This window comes from Carassius carassius, chromosome 36 (genome assembly GCF_963082965.1).
Source record: "Carassius carassius chromosome 36, fCarCar2.1, whole genome shotgun sequence".
Lineage (NCBI taxonomy): Eukaryota > Metazoa > Chordata > Actinopteri > Cypriniformes > Cyprinidae > Carassius > Carassius carassius.
This window is the reverse complement of record NC_081790.1, coordinates 9,287,532-9,309,156: the sequence shown is the minus strand read 5'-3', so window position 1 is coordinate 9,309,156 and position 21,625 is coordinate 9,287,532. Positions and strand designations below refer to the sequence as shown.

Sequence of the window (21,625 nt, the reverse complement as noted above, 5' to 3'; positions counted from 1 at the left end):
TCTCCAAATAAACCGTCCTTAGACACAGGGGCATCCATGAGGAAAGATTTATCCTTTTCCTTTATATCGGTGAGATTAAGCCAGAGGTGGCGCTCAACCGTAATTAATCCAGCCATGGAACGGCCCACTGCTCGAGCAGTATGTTTGGTAGCACGAAGCGCCAAATCAGTTGCTCGCCGTAGTTCCTTGAACGCCTCAGGTGTAATGCCGTCCCCCTCGTCCAATCCTTTTAACAGCTCCGCTTGGTAGGCCTGAAGGACCGCCATGGAATGAAGCGAAGCAGCCGCTTGACCAGCGGCCATATAGGATTTTCCCACTAAACTAGACGTGACTCGACACGCCTTCGAGGGGAGGAGGGGGCGGGACTTCCACGCCGCGGCCGAATTAGGCGCAAGATGTTCGGCGAGAGTCTCCTCCATCGGCGGTATCGCTGTATAGCCGTGACTCGCCATGCCCGAAATGGTGGCGAAATCCGCGGCCGCAGCGTTCGTGATGCGCGCCGCAAACGGCTGTTTCCAGGACCTCGAAACCTCCTGGTGGAGGTCCGGGAAAAAGGGTAAAGGCCTCCGGGGCTGCGCAGGTGTCCGACTAGTTAGAAAACGGTCGTCCAGCTTCGAAGAAGGTTGGGCCTCGGCCTTCTCAACCTCCCATTCCAGCCCCAATGTACCCACTGCACGGGAAACCACATCCAACAGCTCACTGTAGGAGGGGGAAACACGCCTCTCCTGTCCACTAGGAGGGAGAGGGCTCGTGTCGGCCGCGAAGTCCTCGGACCCCGAGGCCGCAGTGGAAAGAACGTCGTCATCATGGCGGTCACAACCGAAGGAGATGGCACTACATGCCCCCGGTGTGGGCCGTAAATCCTCACAGGAAAAGACGACAGGTTCAAAAGTTTTCCTGTGTATTAGGGTAGGGGAGAGCGAGCGATGTGGAGAGTAATTTTCCATCGCTGAACTGTCCTCGAGCTCCATGTCACACGTGTCACCCCAAGCTATCACCTCGTGCGGTGCCTCGGCAGTCGCAGAAGTGGTGTGGCGGGGGTTAGACACGGCGACATCGGAGAACACATCTACCCTCGAGCGAAGGACCCTGAGTCGCAGGCCATCGCAATGGGGGCATGAAGAAAGGCCGCTAAGCGCCTCTTGTGCGTGGTGTAAGCCTAGGCAGACTACGCACCTGTCATGAGTGTCCCCCTGAACGATGTACCTGGTACACGGGTCCTTGCACTTCTTGAAACTCATCGCGTCCGCGGAGAGGAGTATACTGCTCGTGACGATCGCTGAGAACGCGAGACAATAGGGCACAGAAGATTCGCTTCGTACTGAAGGAATGAAATCTGAGGTAAATGGCGCGCGGCACCAGGTATATATATGCCTACGCATGCTGGGCGGTGCCACGCGCTATTTGGCCAATAGGATTGGCGGGATGGTATAGGGCTTCAGACATTCGTCACACCGAAGGTGTTCCCATACGTGGTGACGTCACCGCAGCATCGAAGTGACCTATGAAAGGGAACTACAAGGTGTGTCCTACAAATGTACAGTTTGCAGTTATCAGTTGTGTACCATAGAGAATCTTTGAAAAATGATTGACATTTTAAGATGTTAAATGTCACAAAACATATAAACAAATAAAATGATACAAGAGGAAAACCTGAATAACTAATATGAATAGTTAAGTACCTGAAAGAAAGATTGTTATTAAGGTTTGATGTTGTTTTATGCAATAATGTAATACTTTAAAAAGTGCAAAAAAAGGATATATAGGATATATATACCGCCAGCTAAAATAATAAAGATAAAAATGGTTTAGATAGAATAAAGAAAGGATACTTTTATCTCTGCTTTCATTAAAATGTGCATATTTAATAATATTGCAAGAAGACATTGGAAACAAAGGCCTTAGGACAGGCCAAATTATGTTGTGGTGAATTTAACAGAATAAAAAAGTTACTGGTTTATTATTTAATTGTCTAGAAAATGTTTTGTAATGCTTAGCAAAAACTATTATTGTTATTATAGAAGGTATTGTTACACACACACACACGATTCAAAGATTTGTAAAATAACAGTTTTTCTCCTTAAAGGGGTCATAACATGAGAAATCAAAATTGTCTTGATCTTTTGGGATATGAGAAGTCTTTGTAACATTAAAACATCCTGCGAGCTTCATAGCTTTAGATGTCCTTCTCATTATAAACAAAGCATTTATTTAATCAATCTCTAAAAATTGATCATTTTGGATCTGAGGTGCAAGATGACGGGCAAGATGACAGGCACAAACATTTGCATAAACACTGTATCACAAATCGTAAGTAAATTATTTCATAATGCTTTGCCTGGAAAATATCATTTTATTTGGATTATGTTGTCAAAACACTGCAATAGTGTCTACTCTTTCTACGGTGGCCGAGACAGCTCAACACACTGCAACTTAAGAAAACACATGCAAATTGAAAAAACATCAGCAAGTGAATAAAAGATCTTCATCAGTTTCTCAACACAAGTGTTGCAAATCATCACAACACATGCATATAACGAAACGCGCTGCAAATCATCACAACACATGCATATAGTGAAAGCGCTACAAATCCTCACAACACTTGCATTCAACGAACGCGCTGCAAATACTTCACAACACATGCATATAGTGAAACGCGCTGCAAATCATCACAAGACATGCATATAGTGAAACGCACTGCAAATCATCACAACACATGCATATAATGAAACACGCTGCAAATACTTCACAACACATGCATATAGTGAAACGCGCTGCAAATCATCACAACACATGCATATAGTGAAACGCGCTGCAAATCATCACAACACATGCATATAGTGAAACGCACTGCAAATCATCACAACACATGCATATAGTGAAACGCACTGCAAATCATCACAACACATGCATATAATGAAACGTGCTGCAAATACTTCACAACACATGCATATAGCGAAACGCACTGCAAATCATCACAACACATGCATATAGCGAAACGCTCTGCAAATCATCACAACACATGCATATAGTGAAACGCACGGCAAATCCTTCACAACACATATAAATTAAGAAACACTGCAAATCCTCAACAAGCACAAACACATTAAGAAACAATTAATGAAGCATTGCAAATTTATTTTCATTAACCTTGAAATTATATTTAGTTGAGAATATTAAAGTTAGAAAACACCATGAAAAAAAAAAAAAAACTTACCTTTCAGTTCACCAACAACTCCACTGACCAGTAGCCACTGCACAATAAACAAATCCAAGGCGGGTCCGACACTTTTTGAGGTCTCCTTGAAACATTTACATTGTGGTCAGTGCTATTTGCAGCGCTTTGTTAATTGCATGTGTTGTGAGGATTTTCAGCACATTTCGTTAATGCATGTGTTGTGATGATTTGCAGCGTTTCTTTATATGTATGTGTTGTGAAGGATTTGCAGCGCGTTTCGTTTATGCATGTGTTGTGATGATTTGCAGCGCGTTTCGTTATGTGTTGTGACGATTTGCAGCGCATTTCGTTATATGCATGTGTTGTGATGATTTGCAGCGCATTTCGTTATATTCATGTGTTGTGATGATTTGCAGCGCGTTTCATTATATGCATGTGTTGTAAGGATTTGCAGCGCATTTCATTTATGCATGTGTTGTAATGATTTGCAGCGCGTTTCGTTATATGCATGTGTTGTGATGATTTGCAGCGTGTTTCGTTATATGCATGTGTTGTGATTATTTGCAGCGTGTTTCGTTATATGCATGTGTTGTAATGATTTGCAGCGCGTTTCGTTATATGCATGTGTTGTGATGATTTGCAGCGCGTTTCGTTATATGCATGTGTTGTGATGATTTGCAGCACGTTTCATTATATGCATGTGTTGTGATGATTTGCAGCGCGTTTCGTTATATGCATGTGTTGTGATGATTTGCAGCGCGTTTCGTTATATTCATGTGTTGTGATGATTTGCAGCGCGTTTCATTATATGCATGTGTTGTGATGATTTGCAGCTTGTTTTGTTATATGCATGTGTTGTAATGATTTGTAGCGCGTTTCGTTATATGCATGTGTTGTGATGATTTGCAGCGCGTTTCATTATATGCATATGTTGTGATGATTTGCAGTGCGTTTCGTTATATGCATATGTTGTGAAGGATTTGCAGCGTGTTTCGTTATATGCATGTGTTGTGATGATTTGCAACACTTGTGTTGTCAAACTGATGAAGATGTTTTCTTCATTTGCTGATGTTTTTTCAATTTACATGTTGTGACGAGTGGGGCGGGGCCGAGGGACATGGGAGCGAGGCCGGGGGAGTGATTGGAGATGAACTACACCTGTTCGTCCCACCGGTCTCGAGGCCCATGGAGGAGATGGAAGGATATAAAACTGGAGCGACGACAGTGAAGGACGAGAGAGGACCAGGCCTGGGCTTTTAGTTGTGTTTTGGGTTTTATTTGCGCGCACCAGTCGTCCGTGAGGGGCTGGTGCGCTGTTTTTGTGTTTATTTTGTTATTAAAATGTTTTTGATTGTCAAAACACAACTAAAAGCCCAGGCCTGGTCCTCTCTCGTCCTTCACTGTCGTCGCTCCAGTTTTATATCCTTCCATCTCCTCCATGGGCCTCGAGACCGGTGGGACGAACAGGTGTAGTTCATCTCCAATCACTCCCCCGGCCTCGCTCCCATGTCCCTCGGCCCCGCCCCACTCGTCACACATGTGTTTTCTTAAGTTGCAGCGTGTTGAGCTGTCTCGGCCACCGTATCTTTACTATGCAATGACATTAGCCAATCATAACAGTAGCCAGTTACTGCCTAGCCTTAAAGGACAGGCCCCTTAAAACAGGTCGCGATAGACAAAGGGTCGGAATGATGGTTTAAAATAATACATTCTCCACATACTCTATATTAGTTGTTGTTTTTTTGTGCAAAAAAAACTTTATTAACATTATAAGTAAACCTCAAGGAACATATTAAAATAATAAAATAACAAAAATCCGAGTCATGACCCCTTAAATAATTTTATGGAAACCTTGATAGACTTATTTCCAGGATTGTTTGATTAATAGAATTTGTAATTGTAGAAGTCTTCGCTGTCACTTTTGATCAATTTAATGCAGCCTTGAAGAATTTTTATCATTTTTTAAATGGTAGTGTATGTAGGGAAACCCAATGGATCTTGTAGAATGACCTGTATAATGTCTCAATAAAAATGCAGACCTGAGTTTTAGGTAAAGCGTTTAGACAAAACAATAAGCTTAAGCATAAGCATAAACACAATAGAAGTCAATGGAAAGTCTCCACCATGACAGAAAAACAACCGCGTGTGTGTGACAGATCTCAGTTCTGTGAAGTCTTCTTCCAAAAAAGGACACACTCACGAGTGAATGGTCAAAGATTGTATTTCTCCACACCAAAGCATTCTTCCACTTTGTTTATCCAGCCGTTCACCTGCCGTTTTTTCTTCTTTTGTACTCTTTGTTGTCAGCTGTGTTTGCATTTCAAAAAAGGCAAATGAATTCCTCCCCGGAAACTGAACAAATTCAGGCCAGGATCGATCAGCAGCCATCACAGCAAGAGACTGTTTTCCTGTCTTTTGTGACCGAGAGAGAGAGAAAGCAAGAGAGAGAGCCCTAATGCTTTTAATGCTACTGTGCCATTGTCAACAGTTCCCACAGAATAGATGCAAAGAGCACAAAATCACCCGTGCCTTTCATCAATGCCGATTCTATCCATGCAATGTCTCTCGCTTCTGTTCTGCATGCCATTTTGTGTGCGTGTTGCATTTGTGCACAGGGAAAAGGTAGACGACGTTCATTGTATTCGACTGAGATGGTAATTGAAGGCATTGTACCTTAAGAGTTATTAGTTGTTGTGTTGCCAGATTTTTTTTTTTATTATTCTCTATATTAAGCCCAGGGTGTTATTGTAATTCCTTTCTTGTAGATGAAAAATGCAATGCAGCCATTTCTTCAACCTGTTTGTTGGTCTTGGGGCTGGAAACGTTAGCCTCGCGTTGAGGTTTTTAATCACTTTCCGCTTCATCTTCTCAGGTTACGAAGATTAAAGGTGCTGCCATATCCAGGAAATAGCTGTTGTGTAGCGTAGGAGGGCTGTTTTTTCACCTGAATAATTTAAACATGAGCAATCATTTGAGTTCTGTTCCTGGTGTAGGGCATTGTATGTGTCAGGATGTGTTTATGCATGAGCGTTTATATCTTTATTTACTCTTCCTCGCAGGAGGTGGTATCTGTGGAGTGGGGTCGAGGTGGATGCCTACTGGAGGAACCCAAGACCCTGCTCTTCAGAGCGAACTCTTTCAGCCTGCAGGTCTCCATCCAGGACATCCCCCAGTTCCTGTGGAGTATCAAACCTTTCACCACCTGCCAGGTGCTGTCCTCATGAATATGGATGCAAGCTTCTTATGAATATGCATGGGTTTTTTTAATATGCATATGAGGCTGAATATTAATGAGATGTCAAATTCCAGTGTTCATTTGACTGGTCGTATGAATATTAATACGGCTCTGTTTAAGGTAGTTTAGCCAGAGGCCATGGTAGGAATCCAGTGTCTTTTTCCTGGTAATAATGATGTTTTTTTTCCACCTGTATGGTTTTACAGGACGTGTCAGTCAAATCTATGTTTTAAAGAATGATTTTAATGGACAAATTACACCAGCAGAGCTATATATCAGTATTCATATTATTTTGTCAAATTGTTTCTGTTTTTGGATGAAACATTCTCAAGAGTGTTTTTCTCAATGCTGTTTACCCACCATTCCTTTCTTCGTAAAGCTTTATGACCGCAGGCACATTTTTATCCAAATCATACCCATAGCAAGCCCTGTTTTGTCATACTAGGCTGTGTTCTGGCAGGGCCATCAGTGACATGACACTAAGTAAATTAGATTCAGCGGCTTCAACAGCAGAATAACAATAAGGAGGAGAGGAGAGGAGAGGAGAGGAGAGGAGAGGAGAGGAGAGGAGAGGAGAGGAGAGGAGAGGATGCACATATGCTTCCTATTGATTTCCTGTATGTTTCCTCCTTTTCCTTATTTTGCTGCAGGAATTCTCCTTCTCTCAGGTGTGGTGCAGTAGCCAGTCTCCTCTGCAGTGTGCCTTTTCTCTAGAGCGCTACAGTCCAGCAGCCAATCAGCTCTCCTGTAAGATCAGTGTTCGGCAGGTCAAAGGTCATGAGCAGATCCTACAGGTCTACACCACCATTGCTGAGGTATGGAAGGTCAAATCTCACATAATAAAAACACTCAAAATATTGAAATATTGACAAAGTGCAATAGAGATGTATTTTTAATATAGTGGACCTCTGAAATTTTAAGAGTGAGTGAAACCTATAATCTGGCGATGATTCTGATGCCAAAAAAAATAATAATTGCACTGTCAATTGATTAAAAAAAAAAAAAAAACTTATTTAAATGCAGAGCACAAATTGTCATGTCCTTTCATTCCTTTCTTTTTTTTTATAATTAATTGCAAAAGATCTCATATTGAAATTATATTTTCGTATTGTCAGTTTCCACATTGAATCTCCAAATTAATGAAGAAACAACATAAAGATTGTATTAAATATGTTTAATGGCTTCTACTCTACTAAGTTGCCTATTATTCATGAAGGCCAGTATCACTGATATATATATATATATATATATATATATATAATCAGTAATTACATTGAGTTGCTACACCTGCACTCACTTTACTTTAGATCAAATTGAGGTTGTTCAAATAAATATATATTATTATTCAGCAATAACTGATTTTATCACCTTAAATGTTTCATGTCCTTCAGGTTTGGGTGCAGTGATTGAATGGCATTATATTGAATTGAATTTTTTTTTTTTGCTCTATTAACACGTCAATATTGACAGCACTAATTATAATACAAATATCATTTTTATTCAGTCAAAAATGAAATAAATTAATATCATTGAAGTCTGTGTTGATCACATCAAATAATATTTTTGTTTTAACTGGATTTTGAAAAAAAAAATTGACAAACTCTCAAAAACTTTTTCGTTGATTTGTAGTAATGTGCATGTCCTGATTGTTTTATCCAAATTGAATCCCTCTGTGAACTCCTCTTATATATCATTGTGATACTTTTTTCCCTCCAGAATGAAAAAGACACAGTGCCGTTCTTCACACAATCAGACTGTACCATCACCTCTCAAACGGGGTCCAGGGCCTTCAAAATCCCCCTGTCTATTCGCCAGCGAATCTGTGCCACCTTCGACACAGCGAATGCCAAGGGCAAAGACTGGCAGCTCTTAGCGCAGAAACTGCATATAGACAGGTGAGAAATATATGCAAAAACACACAGCAGACATGCTTTGTCTATAAGCAAGTATACAGAAGGATGACATACATGCTTCAATACAAACATATGGACTCCCTCGCGTCTAATTTACTACATATTCTTCTAGCACATGGTCGCGTTAACCTTTGGCAAAGCCACAGGCAGTAACTATGGGGCTGTAATGAGATCGAACTCATGCATCCTGCAACAGCCAGTTCCAGGAGAACACACCTCTCATCTATGACAATACATGAACACAGTTATACTTGCCCTTAAAGTGACAGTTCATCCTTAAACTGCTAATTTTGTCATTATTTACCCTCATGCCAATCAAACCGGACGTGCATTCATCTAACAGTGCCATATTTGAGTCCGAGACTGATAGCAGAGGGCTATATTTTTGTTATTTTTGTTTGTGGATATATAATATATATATATTAGTGGTGGGTCGTTATCAGCATTAACGTGCTGCGTTAATGTGAGACTCTTATCGGGCGATAAAAAAAATATCAAACAAAAAGATGTAAAAGAGCCCAATTCAGCACCCGCGGTGTTCTGTTGTTCAGGGCTCACGCAGAGAAAGGCGTCTCAAAACTCTTGAACACCGAATCTGCTTCTTTTTGCTCTTGTGCCGACAAATACATACAAAATATGTAAAAATACCCGCCTTAGAAAGTATGCTCGAAAAAACTGTCAGTTATTTCTTAAGTGAAAGTAAACAGTTGAGGAAAAAAATGGAATGTGTATTATATTGGATGCGTTCATCGTCTCTTAAAGGGACCGCGCCTAATTTAGCTACTGGCTGCTGTAATGTTAATCCAAGAAAATGAAAGAAAATCGCTCACTGCTCTTGACTGAATTACTTTGTAGTTTTAACAAGAATTAATGCACAGTCAAACCAAAACTTATTCAGACACCAGATATATTTTTTGATATATTTGACTAGTAGGTACAGGACACTATATTACATTTATGTAAGTGAGTATAGCAAAATTAAGTGAACTGTGACATATTATACCCAAAGAATCTTCATACAGTGAACTACTAGTGAAATTGTAAAAAAAAATTGTATATCAAAAATTATTCAGCACCTTATAAAGTACCATGTATTGCTTATGTGTGTTTTTTTTCTGAATTGCTAATGCAACCTTTTCACACCACAGTCTGAACAAAATTAAGCATTGCTTGGTAATTGTTCAACAAAGTATTGATGGTAGTGTAAGTATTGTCATAATAACAGTTGTCTGTTGTTTTGGTTGATTGTAATCCATTACATACATTTCTATCAAAGTTATGACATTATCAAAACAAATTTGTTCTGACACAGTTTAACTCTTAAGTTCTTGTCATATATTAGAAACATTTTACAAGCGATAGCAAATAAACTGTAATAATGTGAGAAATGTTGAAGGTGTCTGAATAAATGTTGGTTTGATTGTATATTTCATTTTTACATTGAAGACTATCCAGTGCTATTTTACATTTAATTATTCAGTTTCTGTACCTTGACACCTACAAACTTGAAAAAAAAAACGTATAAATAGCACAAATAAATAAAAACGAATGAACATACAAATTAAACAATTTCAAACAGGGCCCATTTGTACAACCTTCACTGGGGCTCCGCTGACCCCAGCTACGGCCCTGGGTGCTGAAGCAGCACGGACTCATACTCATTGTGCTTAACGTAAAGACTTAACGTTACTTTTAGTCATCATTTTATTTGGGTAGCACACATATTCTTAATGTTTTCGGATGAATTCAAATGAGCCATTTTTATATAGGTTAATCTAGATTAATTCCAAGATTACAGTGAGATTAATCTAGATAAAAAAAAAATAATCTATGCCCACCTCTAATATATATATATATATATATATATATAGTGAGAGAGAGAGAGAGAGAGAGAGAGAGAGAGAGAGAGAGAAAGAGACCCTACCATTTCTCTTTTAAAAAAATGAATAATTTTATTCAGCAAGAATGCATTTAATTTATCAAACGTGGCAGTTAAGACGTTTACATTGTTGCATAAAAAAGTTTCAAATAAATGCTGTTCATCTGAACTTTCTATTCGTCAACGAATCCTGAATACGTTGCTTCACGGATTGCACAAAAACACTGATAATAAAAAGAAATGTTTTGAGCATCAGATCATCTTATCAGAATTCTGTGTTAAATGATCTTTCTAAAAGTGAACGAATTTTCATTGAGTGAACGCTCCCATTCAAAACCATTTTGATTTCATTTATGTGTAACATGAATGTGTTCGAACATTCATTCAGATCTCTTTTTCTGCTCTTTCACTTTATTCCGCTCAAAAACATCATTGGCTTTTGCCCAGCTAGCAACTTTTAACGACAGTTTAATTTACTAGCTGCCTGTTTTTATTTCATTTCCCATGGTTATTTCACAAACGCTTAACAAAAACATTGTACAAACAGACCCTACGATCAAAATGTCCAAGAGGTTTTGAGTTTAAAATCTGTCGCATGTTTATTCGCTTCACTGCAGCGGAGGATGAATATAACTTTCATTCGTAATATGGGTTTACTTTTGTAATATTTTCACCAGGGATAAAAGACAGAGTTGTTTTTGAAATGAGGCTGGGAGAGTCGGACAGAAGGATTTAGGGGAATTTTCTAGCTGGTCAGAGCCCCAGGCAGTGTGTAATGAGAATGTCTCCTCCTTGTTAAGCGGATTTCTGCAATTACCTTCTGAGGATGTGCAAGCTCGTCTAAACAGCGCAGAGGGCAATTACCCAGAGAGCTGTGGGGCAGGAGTTGTAGCGCAGCACTGCCCCCTGCTGGAGTCCGGATACTCACAGAAAAACATTTTCTTTTCTTTTTAACCAGCAATATCACCAGTTTTATCCATCATAACATGGAAATGGATGATTTGTGTTTTGACTTCACTGCTAAATGCAAGGTCAACAGGAAGTGAGATGAAACCCAGCTGCAATAAAATGTGGAGGCAGACGTCTGCTTCTTTAAGACGCACACCTGCAGAACCGTGCTTTCCACTTCTGTGATTCAATTATGTCTCAAAGATGGGTTGATTTTCTTCCAGCAAAACTTCTTTAATATCCTTCTCGCTTTTATAAACTAATTTAACCATTTTGATATGTTGTTGGGGCACACATGCATTACAGGATAACATTATTATATTGAAAGTTATGCAGACTGAGAATCCTTGCAATAGAGTGTAATAATTCAGTGTATCGGCGGAATAATATGCATTTATGTAGCCAAACTTGTGGGTTAGGTCAATGTGAATTTAAAATAAAAACTGACAAATATATGCTTCAAATATTCAAAAATATTCAAATATTTTTAAAAAATGGCTATCTAGGTTAATGATTTTATATATACATATATAATTTTTTTTTGTAAATTTACCATATTTTTAAATGTACTGTTCAAATGTTAATTCATGACGCGTTAACTTTTGTTCATTTATACTTTTATAATTTTAACTTAAAATTTAAACATGCATTAGCATGTGTAGAAATTATTATGAATTTAGATTAATAAATGCTGTAAATATTGTTCAGTGTTGGATCATGATACCTAATGCATTGTATGTTGGTTACACTTTATTTTAAGGTGTCCTTGTTAAATACTGATTAATATTAATTAACTATGTTTAGGGTTAGGACTAGGGTTTGGCTTAGGGTTGCTTGCATGTAATCAAGCATAATTTAACAAATGTAACAATGACACCTAAATGGTTACAATAATGTTAGAATTGTAACGTTCTTATAATGTTTTACAGGTATTTTCTGTTGTCTTCGATTTCACACGACATGAATATGTAATAGGTTGGATTTTATAGACATGTAATAAACTTAAAAATTAATAAAATACCAGTTAAAGTATACTTAAATTGTTTCACAAACACAATTTTATTAGCATTTCACTTCGCCTCCTCACCATGCACAAGTCTCAAATATTTAAAAGTTATCATTTGACATTTGTCCCTGCTTGTTTAGTCATTTTTTTTTTATTCAGTTGTTGCAATTATAATTTGGTTCTGGTCAGATTGTGCTGTTAATCCAAGTTTGCCCTTTGTCTTTTTCAGAAACCTGGGTTATTTTGCGCGTCAGACAAGCCCGTCCGCTGTCATTCTGAGTTTATGGGAAGCTCAGCATCAGGAACGAGGTGATCTGGACTCTTTGGCCAGCGCTCTAGAAGAAATCGGCAAAGTTCAGTCTAAACACTCCACCAGCGCTGACACTCTGGACCGCATCAGCAAAACCATCCCCTCCAGCGACTCCACCATGAACCGCAGCAGTGACGAGCTCGACGCAAACCACACCTAAAACAGTTTCATTGGAAATGAAGACTAAAACACTGTCCTTATCGGAGATAAGAGGGTACGACGAAGGAAGAGAGGAGGCAGCACTTTAAAAGGTTGCAAAGATTTGCTCCTCCCTCGCCTTGACTGATCAAAACAGGGTGTTAAAGATGGGTTGTGACCAAATAGACAAGCTTCAGTGATTCACCGAAACTCACACATGTACACAGTATTCCTATCAAATACCCTTAAACGCATCAGAACAAACTGACTTATACACTAAGCCTGTCTGATGAAAATTTGCAGCTAAAGATTGTGGGTATGCTTTCGCGATCGTTTGTTTCCGTAAAGGCCAACTGAGAAATTACAACAGCCTAAATGTTGACTTGCGACCACAGAGCGTGCTGCCTCGATGCTTCAGAGTGTTGAAGAATGTGTCGTCGTTTTTGTGGGACACTTTTCATTTGCGTCTTTCTGTTTGAAAACCACAACGGTTGTCTGCATTTCTGAGTAACTTTCTGATTGCAAATAGATTTAAGACAAATGAAAAGAAAAAAAACATCTGTACTATTGAATACTATTAAAGCCTGTTGGATAGCAACCAGTGTAAACTGAAAGATGTACTCGAAGATAACCAAAACAAAACATTGTTATACATTTACTTTTGCAGCCTATCGAAATATATAATAATTATTGTTGTTATTTTTTTGTCTGAAGGAGGGTATATAAAAGAAAGCAGAAAATGATCATGCTTGATGAGAAAGTTTGATTTTAGGTAAGGAATATCATTAAAAATTTATAAGGATGGTTCAGCTAAAGAAAATAGCCTAGAAATTCTTCAAAATCATAGAAGTGCTTCGTGTAACTCATCACTATATCTCAAGACTTCTAAAGCCATATGACAGTTTTTTTTTCAATTTAGAAACAGACTGATTTTGTTATCATTTAGTGTCCAATTTATGGCTTGAAATCTTCAATCCACAACTGAAAATAAGAGTGGACAGGGCATTCATTAAAATTTGGTTTATTCTTCAAAAGAAAGAAACTGGCTGAAATGAGTATGGAACAGAAGAGGGTGAAAAAATGAAGACAGAATTGTTATTTTTGTTTCTTTAAATGTTGCCAAGCTGACTGCTGATTGGTCAGAATCCTTCTCTATCAGCTGTTTCTCAAAATGACAAATGATGGACAGCTGTGTGTAAAATTCATTGGAAAACCTAGTAAAAATCCATCAAACATATTTTGACAGGAACCTCTGGTGGTTTGATCTGAATGTAGAGAACACACACTTAAATCCTCTAAGAGGGGTGAATCCCCCCCCCCCCCCCACCATTGTTTTATTTTTCCTCTAAATACATCCAGTACCAGCTTGTGACCTCATATTGACCAGATGGGATCAATGATGACTGAAAAAGCATTTTAACACATCTCACCTGCTGGAAAACTCCAGTATGCTGACAGGTGCACACGCATACATGCATAATAATGCATAGATGTATAATCAACCTCACGTCTGAACATAAAGCGTACAGTATCCACCGCATCTTATTCCAGGTATCACACATCACTTGTGAAAGATGAGATGTGCGAGAGTGTGTTGCTAACGCTAGATTATCATACAGCTGTGTGAATATGTGATGAAATAGTCTGTTGCATCAGACTATAAAAAGATATTGTGCTCTTTGATATATGAAATCATTAACAAAACCTTATTTTTGCTCTGTCTGAGGTACATTAGGGAGGGAATGAAAGGGAAGGGAGGAAATAAGAATGAAATAAGGAAGAGAGATGGGAAAGTAAGAGGGGAAGATATTTGAAAGTGTAAAAGAATGGTAGAAGACATGAGGAAAGGAAAAGGGTGAGAAGAGACTTGGAAGGGAACTTATAAAATAGTATTTGAGCAAATCATAAAAGAAATAGAGAGGGACAGAAAGGGGGGGCAAAAAGAGGAAATGCTGATGTGAAGGGAAAGAGGAGAGGAAATGGGAAATGGAAAAAAAGATGAAATGGGAGAGGGAAAAGAAGAGGAAATATGTAAAGTAGAGGAAATAGGGAAAGGAAAGAAGAAGAAATGGGCAACTGAGAGGAAATTGGAAAGGAAAAAGGAGGACCAAGAGGAGAAAGGGAAATGTGAAAGGAAGAAAGAAGGAAAGGGAAGAGAAAGGGAAGGTAGAAAACAAGATAAGAAAAAAGGAAATAGAGAATAGAGGAAAGAGGAGAGGAAAAAAGAGTAACAAATGGGAAAGAGAGCGATAAGGAACAAGACGGAAAGGAAAGTGGAGAAGATGAGAAAGGAAAGAATGGGTAGAGGATAAGAAACTAAAAAGATGAGGAACAAGCAAAGGAATGTAAGTGATGCCAGTTTTAATCACAGAAATTGACATGCATATCTGAGTGTGTGTAAACAGTACAGTTACAGTAAAGACTGTTATAAACATTGACTGTGGAGCAAAGAGCCCTCAGGTGTTTGGCATGTAGAGTGTGTGAGAAAAAGAGAAAGACAGACGTTCTGATAGATTTATTTTATTCGGGTACATTTGTGTGTGATGGTATTTGTTGGCTTCTGAAATACTATCCATCAAAAAAAAAAAAAAAAACAAGGGAAAATATCAGTTATTTCGGGAAAAATCGTGCTAGTGCCAGCTTAATTTGAATAAATTATGTATTTACTGGCAGTGGAAATAAACAATTATAATAATTACTCCTATATAATGTAATTTTATAATATAAATTGCATTTGGTCTGATATATATTAAAAAAAATGCTTTATTGTTGAGATCAAATCAGTAAAGCATTTGATTGTGGACACTGAGTATCTAAATAGGACTGCTACATAGTAAAGAAAAAAAATGTTATAGGAGCTGAGCAGACAACACATTCAAACAATTATAAATTTTTTGTATCATTATTTTATTTATTTATTTATTCCTTCCTTAAATTATTTAAGATCCAGAAACTGAGACGGTGTCTCTTTAAAAAAAAATAAGCGCTATTAGTAGCAAGCAAATTGGTCCTCCTGGAATAAACAGCTAGAATACATCTGACATAGCTCTTTTTTTGCAAATGCACAAAAAATGATTAAAAATGTAAAATGTCAATTTTTATTTTTATGAATAGTATAATAGGACAAATATTCATAGCATACTGTTGTTTGCGATTTTTATCTGTTCACAATTTGTTTTTCAAGCGATTTTAAATGATGGTAAACTGTATCCACTGCAGTATTGCTAGTACTTTAATCATGGCCTGTGTGTTATGTAGCTCTGCAGTAAGTGATTATTAACAGCAGAGGGCGACAGATAACTTGCTTTTCCCCCCTTTCTCTTCTACAGCACTCTCAGCCTTAGACTGTAAAGACATTGACCACAACAGTGTTCAAAAGAACCATGACTTTGCCAGCTGTTCGTGGTTTACTGGATAAGTATTAAGAATACAGATTTTAACAAATTATTTTACTAAACATTTCCACCTAATACAATAAATGTGTCTTCATAAAATCAGACATCCCAAGTCTCCCGGAAGTTCCGGGAGTCTCCCACATATTGAAAGCGGCTCCCTGAGACCCGCAAATTAGTTAAAATCTCCCGGAATTTAGACCGAGCGAGCAAAACCGCGCATGCGAAACAGATACTGTGTTTCAAACCGTGTAGCGCACGCACGGCAGAGAGGGAGAGGGAGCGAGAGACCTTGCGTGTGTGTGCTAATGTGCGTGTGTGCGAAGCGCATGTAAGGCAGAGAGCATCCTGATTGGCCTGTTTCTGCAAATCAACCAATCAATTGTCAGTGTGGGCGGGCTTTTATCTCTTGTCCCGAGCAAAATTAATCAGTTATGTCTATCTAGAAACAGGAGCACCATTGCAGAGGGAGAGTGCCACAAAACAAAAAAAGTATAAGACACATTTTACGGCAGACTAAACGAAAGTGTACCCCTGTCTTATAGGTGTCAAACATAATGACAGTCTTGCTCAAGCATTGCCCATGGAGGGTTATATGATTGCAAAAGGCATGTTGAGATGAGTTGACAAGTTTAATTTCATCTGCATATTATTCAGGCTAGTTGCCAAGGCTACATGAAAACAACCAACTCCTCAGACCTGTTTAAAGTTGCAATGGAAAATAAATAAAAGCAGTTTACATAAATTGTATAAGCAGATTATACAAATAGTAAAAGTAATCTACATATTTAAACATAATTAACGAATAATTACATAGGCCTATAGCTTATAGAAATAATATTTTATGCTTTTATATCTGTTAGGGACCACAACATGTTAGGGAGGCTAAGCGCAGGGAAGGCTGTTCCAATATATCTCAGTTCTCCCATTCAGATTCACTCATTCAGGCAAAGTCTCACTAAGAAGGTGACTACAGCTGAGATGTATTTCCTTCCTTTTTTGGGCAGGGGGGGGGGATACCTCCCTGAAATGACTTTTTGCAGGTTGGGATGTCTGTAAAATGTATCAAAACATCCATAGAGTTAAAAGATGGTATTATTGTACATCATATTTGTGTTTTCATTTTTGGTTGAACGAACCCTTAAAGAAGCATGTAAGTTTCCTGAGGCCCCTTCGTGGACCACAGACCTCTGGTTGAGAACCGCTAGTTTCAAGTCAGATTACTGGAGATTTTACCATTTTTACTTCTAATAGTTTGTTTTTCAGTTTAAATTTCTGCATATAGCACAAAAATCTGTTCCGATTCAGAAAAGTATAAATATAAATATAAATATTTTTTTTCCAGTACTTTACACTTGAAATGCACACACTCAATGGTGTTTTGAAGCAAGAACACAATGCTGTTTACATTAAGGAAGGATGCCATTCCAGATGTCACAGACCTCATCCAGTGCCGACATCTCCAGCCCGGGCCTCTGACACTCACCGAATGTACACACTTCCCTGGAGCTTCACACTCCCACTCGAAGACTTAACTAAACAATCCAGATCTCTGGATAACACAGGGTTTGTGTGTGTGTGTGTGTGTGAGGCGATGACTGCTTTATGCAAACATCTCTGTCACCATTCCCTTATAATTCCTACACCGTTGCCAGTCCCCTAAAGTATTTACACTTCAATTTTAAATGTATTACTGTTCAAACTGATGGCTCCTGTAAAGTTTATATCTTCCCAGAAGAGGGAAATGCATATGTCCTGATGAAAAACTTCCCCCTTCCTTTGTGCTTCGAGGAGCCCAAATCAGATATGGATCAAGTCACAAGACACGACGGGGGAATAATTTATGCAAGGCCTCAGGCGCTTTCAGGACGTTCTAATTTGTGAAACCGCAAACATATCCACCGCACGGTGCAAGTCAGTAATTAGAAAACTAGCAACTCTTTTTTAATGTACCGGTTGTATCCCTTTAAGCCTTACCCGAGGTTGCAAGTACTGAATTATACAGGCATTTTTGTGCACTCTCATCATTTTTTGTTCGTTAAATGAAGGTTTTACTGTGTTCGTGGTGTTGTGTGAGTGGGCCGCTTTGTCACTGCTGTTCACAGGGGCAAATGAGCCTGCGACTCGAATGAACACAGCATGTCCACCAGATGTCAAACTCTACAGGGCAACCTCCACCCTGCTTTTTCTCACCGCCTAACTGCTGGGACAACTGTTCTCACTCAGATGGATAAAAGATGACTGTCTCTTTTCCTTTTTTCTTCTTCTCTCTTTCTTGCTCACTCTCTCAGGGCCGGATGAAAGGCCTCCCAAACACCCACTCCATTTGCATGCCATTGAGTCCAGAACACACAGGGAGCCTGTGTGCCGGAGAGAAGAAGGAGGGAGAGGGAGAAAAGAGATAGACGAAGAAAGAGAGAGAGGGAGAGCAGTGCACCGAGCAAGAAAGGTCACAGCTAACTGTATAACTGTACAGCAATTTTGAGCGCAAGAGATAACTAGATAACACTCAAGTATGCTTTGTGTAGTGAAAGAAAGCGAGAGACAAAAAGAGGAGCAGGGTAAAGTGGAGTCATGTGAAGCTCATGAGGGAAGACCTTTCGAAAAAGGTCTGAATTGTTGCTCACTGTCTTGTTTTGCAGTTTACTTCCTTTGTAACCTGGAGACAAGCACACGCTCTCTCTTTCTTTCTGTTTTATCACTTTTGTTTTTGTAGGGAGGCCATCAGGGATTCTGATGCAGTTGCTTGTACAATGCACTCAGGGAAAGTCGTGTAAAAATGCGGCAGTAAACAATGTTTATTGGTAAGTTGTAAGTTACCTTGGTGGAAAAGTATATTAGAATTAATGAAATGAGCATGTGGTTTTACAGAATAATATATATATATATATATATATATATATATATATATATATATATATATATATATATATATATATATATATATATATATATTATACTGTAAAACTTGTAAAAGGAATTTATATAATGTAAAATGTATATAATTAATAGAGTAGTCCAGCAGAAAACACTGTTTATTGTTTAGCTGTAAGTCACCTTTGTAAAAAAAAATAATATTTGATTTAATGGGACAATACATATTGTTTTAATGTAAAATACTGTATAAAAAGGTAAATTTTTGGACCTAAAAACAAAAGACCATATAATTTCTATAAATTATAAAAAAAAATCCCATTTTTTGTATGTAGTTAATACTTAATAATTTACCCATACTCAACTTTGGGTCAAATATGGACTAATCCAACTGATGGGTTCAATTTGTACATTACATTTTTAACCAAAAAAGTTGAATTAGTCCATATTAGACTCAACTTTGGGTTGAAACAGACCAGCATTTTTTCGGAGTATGTGTGTGTATTAATAAATTTTTTAAAAAATGTAACTACATGTTTATTATCTTTTTTAATCACTTTGAATGTACAAAATTTTGAATATGCATTTATAGTCTATACACTATTATTTAAATGTAATGTAATACAGTACATTTTGAGTGTACTGTATTACATTACTTTGAGTGATAACCTGAGTAAATACAAAATGGCACTACATGAAAAAGTAAGCCCTCAAAATCTAATAACTGGTTGTGCCACACTTTGCAGCAACAACTGCAATCAAGCATCTGCGATAACTAATGAGTCTTTCACATCGCAGTGGAGGAATTTTGGCCCACTCTTCTTTGCAGAATTGTTTTAATTCAGGCACATTGGAGTGTTTTTGGGCATGAAAGGACTGTTTAAGATCATGCCACAGCATCTCAATCAGATTTTAGTCCAAACTCTGACTTGACCACTTCAAAACCTTAATTTAGTTTTTCTTGAGCCATTCAGAGGTGGACTTGCTGGTGTGTTTGGGATCATTGTCTTGCTGCATAACCCAAGTGCGCATGAGCTTGAGGTTAAAAAAAAGGCCCGGATATTCTTCTTCAGAATTTTCTGATAGAGTGCAGAATTCATGGTTCCATCTATTTTGGCAAGTCATCCAGATCCTGAAGCGACAAAGCAGCCCCAGACCATCACACTACCCCCACCATGTTTGACTGTTGATATGATGATGAATGAAGATGATGAATAATGCTGTGTTGGATTTACACCAGATGTAATGGGACACACACCTTACAAAAAGTTCAACTTTGTTGCATCAGTCCATAGAATATTTGCACAAAAGTCTCGGGGATAATCAAGATATGTTTGGCAAATATGAGATGAGCCTTTGTGGTTTTTTTTGGTCAGTAATGGCTTTTTTCTTGGAACTCTCCCATGGATGCCGTTTTTGCCTAGTCTCTCTTATTGTTGAATCTTGAACACTGACCTTAATTGAGGCAAGTGAGGCCTGCAGTTCTTTATATGTTGTTCTGGGTTCTTTTATGGCCTCCTGGATGAGTCGTCATTGTGCTCTTGGAGTAATTTTGATAGGCTGGCCACTCCTGTGAAGGATTGCCACTGTTCCAAGTTTTCTCCATTTGTGGATAATGGTTCTGACCGTGGTTCGCTGGAATCCCAAAACCTTAGAGATGGCTTTATACAGTAATCCTTTCCAGACTGATACATGTCAACTATTTTGTTTCTTATCTGTTCTTGAATTTCTTTAGATCGCGGCATGATATGTTGCTTTGTAAGCATGCTTCACTTTGTCAGACAGGTTCTATTTTTCTAAGTGATTTCTTGATTGAACAGGTCTGGCAGTAATCAGGCCTGGGTGTGGCTAGTGAAACTTTCTAAAATAATGTGGTTAATCACAGTTCTTTCATGATTTAACAGAAGTGGGGAATTAATTTTTCACATAGGGCCAGGTAGGTTTGAACAGCTTTTTTTCCCTTAATAAATGAAATCATCATTTAAAAAATGCATTTTGTACTTACTTGCATTATCTTTGTGCAGTATTAAAATGTTTTTGATGATCTAAATCTTTTAAGTGTGACAAATATGCAAAAAATACATAAATAATAACAATAATAATAATAATAATAAAACAAGAAGGGGGCACCTTTTCATGGCACTGTATACATATACTTATATATGGTCTGTAATTCGCAATTGTGTTTTATGTTACACATAAATTAAGCAGAATATTTGCACAAAAAAAACTACAGTAAAATACAGTGTGTGATTGCTCTGTTTCTGCAGGGAGCAATGTTTCTTTCGTGATATCTAGATCCTCAACTTTGCTCCCCAACCCCCCTCCCATCTCTCTTGTGCTCTTTCTCATGGCTGGCTTTTCCATTTCAGCCCTGCTGTGCACTCTTCCATGAGTTCATTGCTGAAGATATGGAATATTGTCTGCAGCAGACTTAATGCTGAAATGTAACCCAGAGGAATGTCTTTATGAATCCTACTCCATCACGGTGAACTTTATAAAAATGTGTGAACTTGGAACAATGAAATAATGGAACTTAAAAATCGACAACCAATAGCTTTGCTAGAACTACATGTCACAGTCTGAGCAGGCTGGAAAAAATCCTACATACAAAAAGATTCTATGATATTGCCTTGATTATAAGGCATGGTAAACAGTGATATTTGTTGATATAACTTGGAGTAACATGCAAATGCCAGTCAGTATCAGTTGTGTACAGTGACGTCTGAAAAACTGAAACTGTTGTTCTCAC

At 38.2% G+C, this 21,625-nt stretch overlaps 1 protein-coding gene across 2 annotated transcripts in view; it reads left to right on the top strand.

The window, feature by feature from the left end:
- The window catches only part of LOC132117096 (netrin receptor UNC5D-like), a 222,486-nt gene extending 209,048 nt beyond the window's left edge, over window positions 1–13,438 (top strand). For both annotated transcript variants that reach the window (XM_059526155.1, XM_059526156.1), the window contains exons 14-17: window positions 6,238–6,387; window positions 7,064–7,228; window positions 8,130–8,308; window positions 12,389–13,438. In XM_059526155.1, the coding sequence (XP_059382138.1) occupies window positions 6,238–6,387; window positions 7,064–7,228; window positions 8,130–8,308; window positions 12,389–12,629 (735 nt within the window). In that variant the 3' untranslated portion in view covers window positions 12,630–13,438. The remainder of the gene's footprint in view (window positions 1–6,237; window positions 6,388–7,063; window positions 7,229–8,129; window positions 8,309–12,388) is intronic.
- The last annotated feature ends 8,187 nt before the right edge of the window (window positions 13,439–21,625 follow it).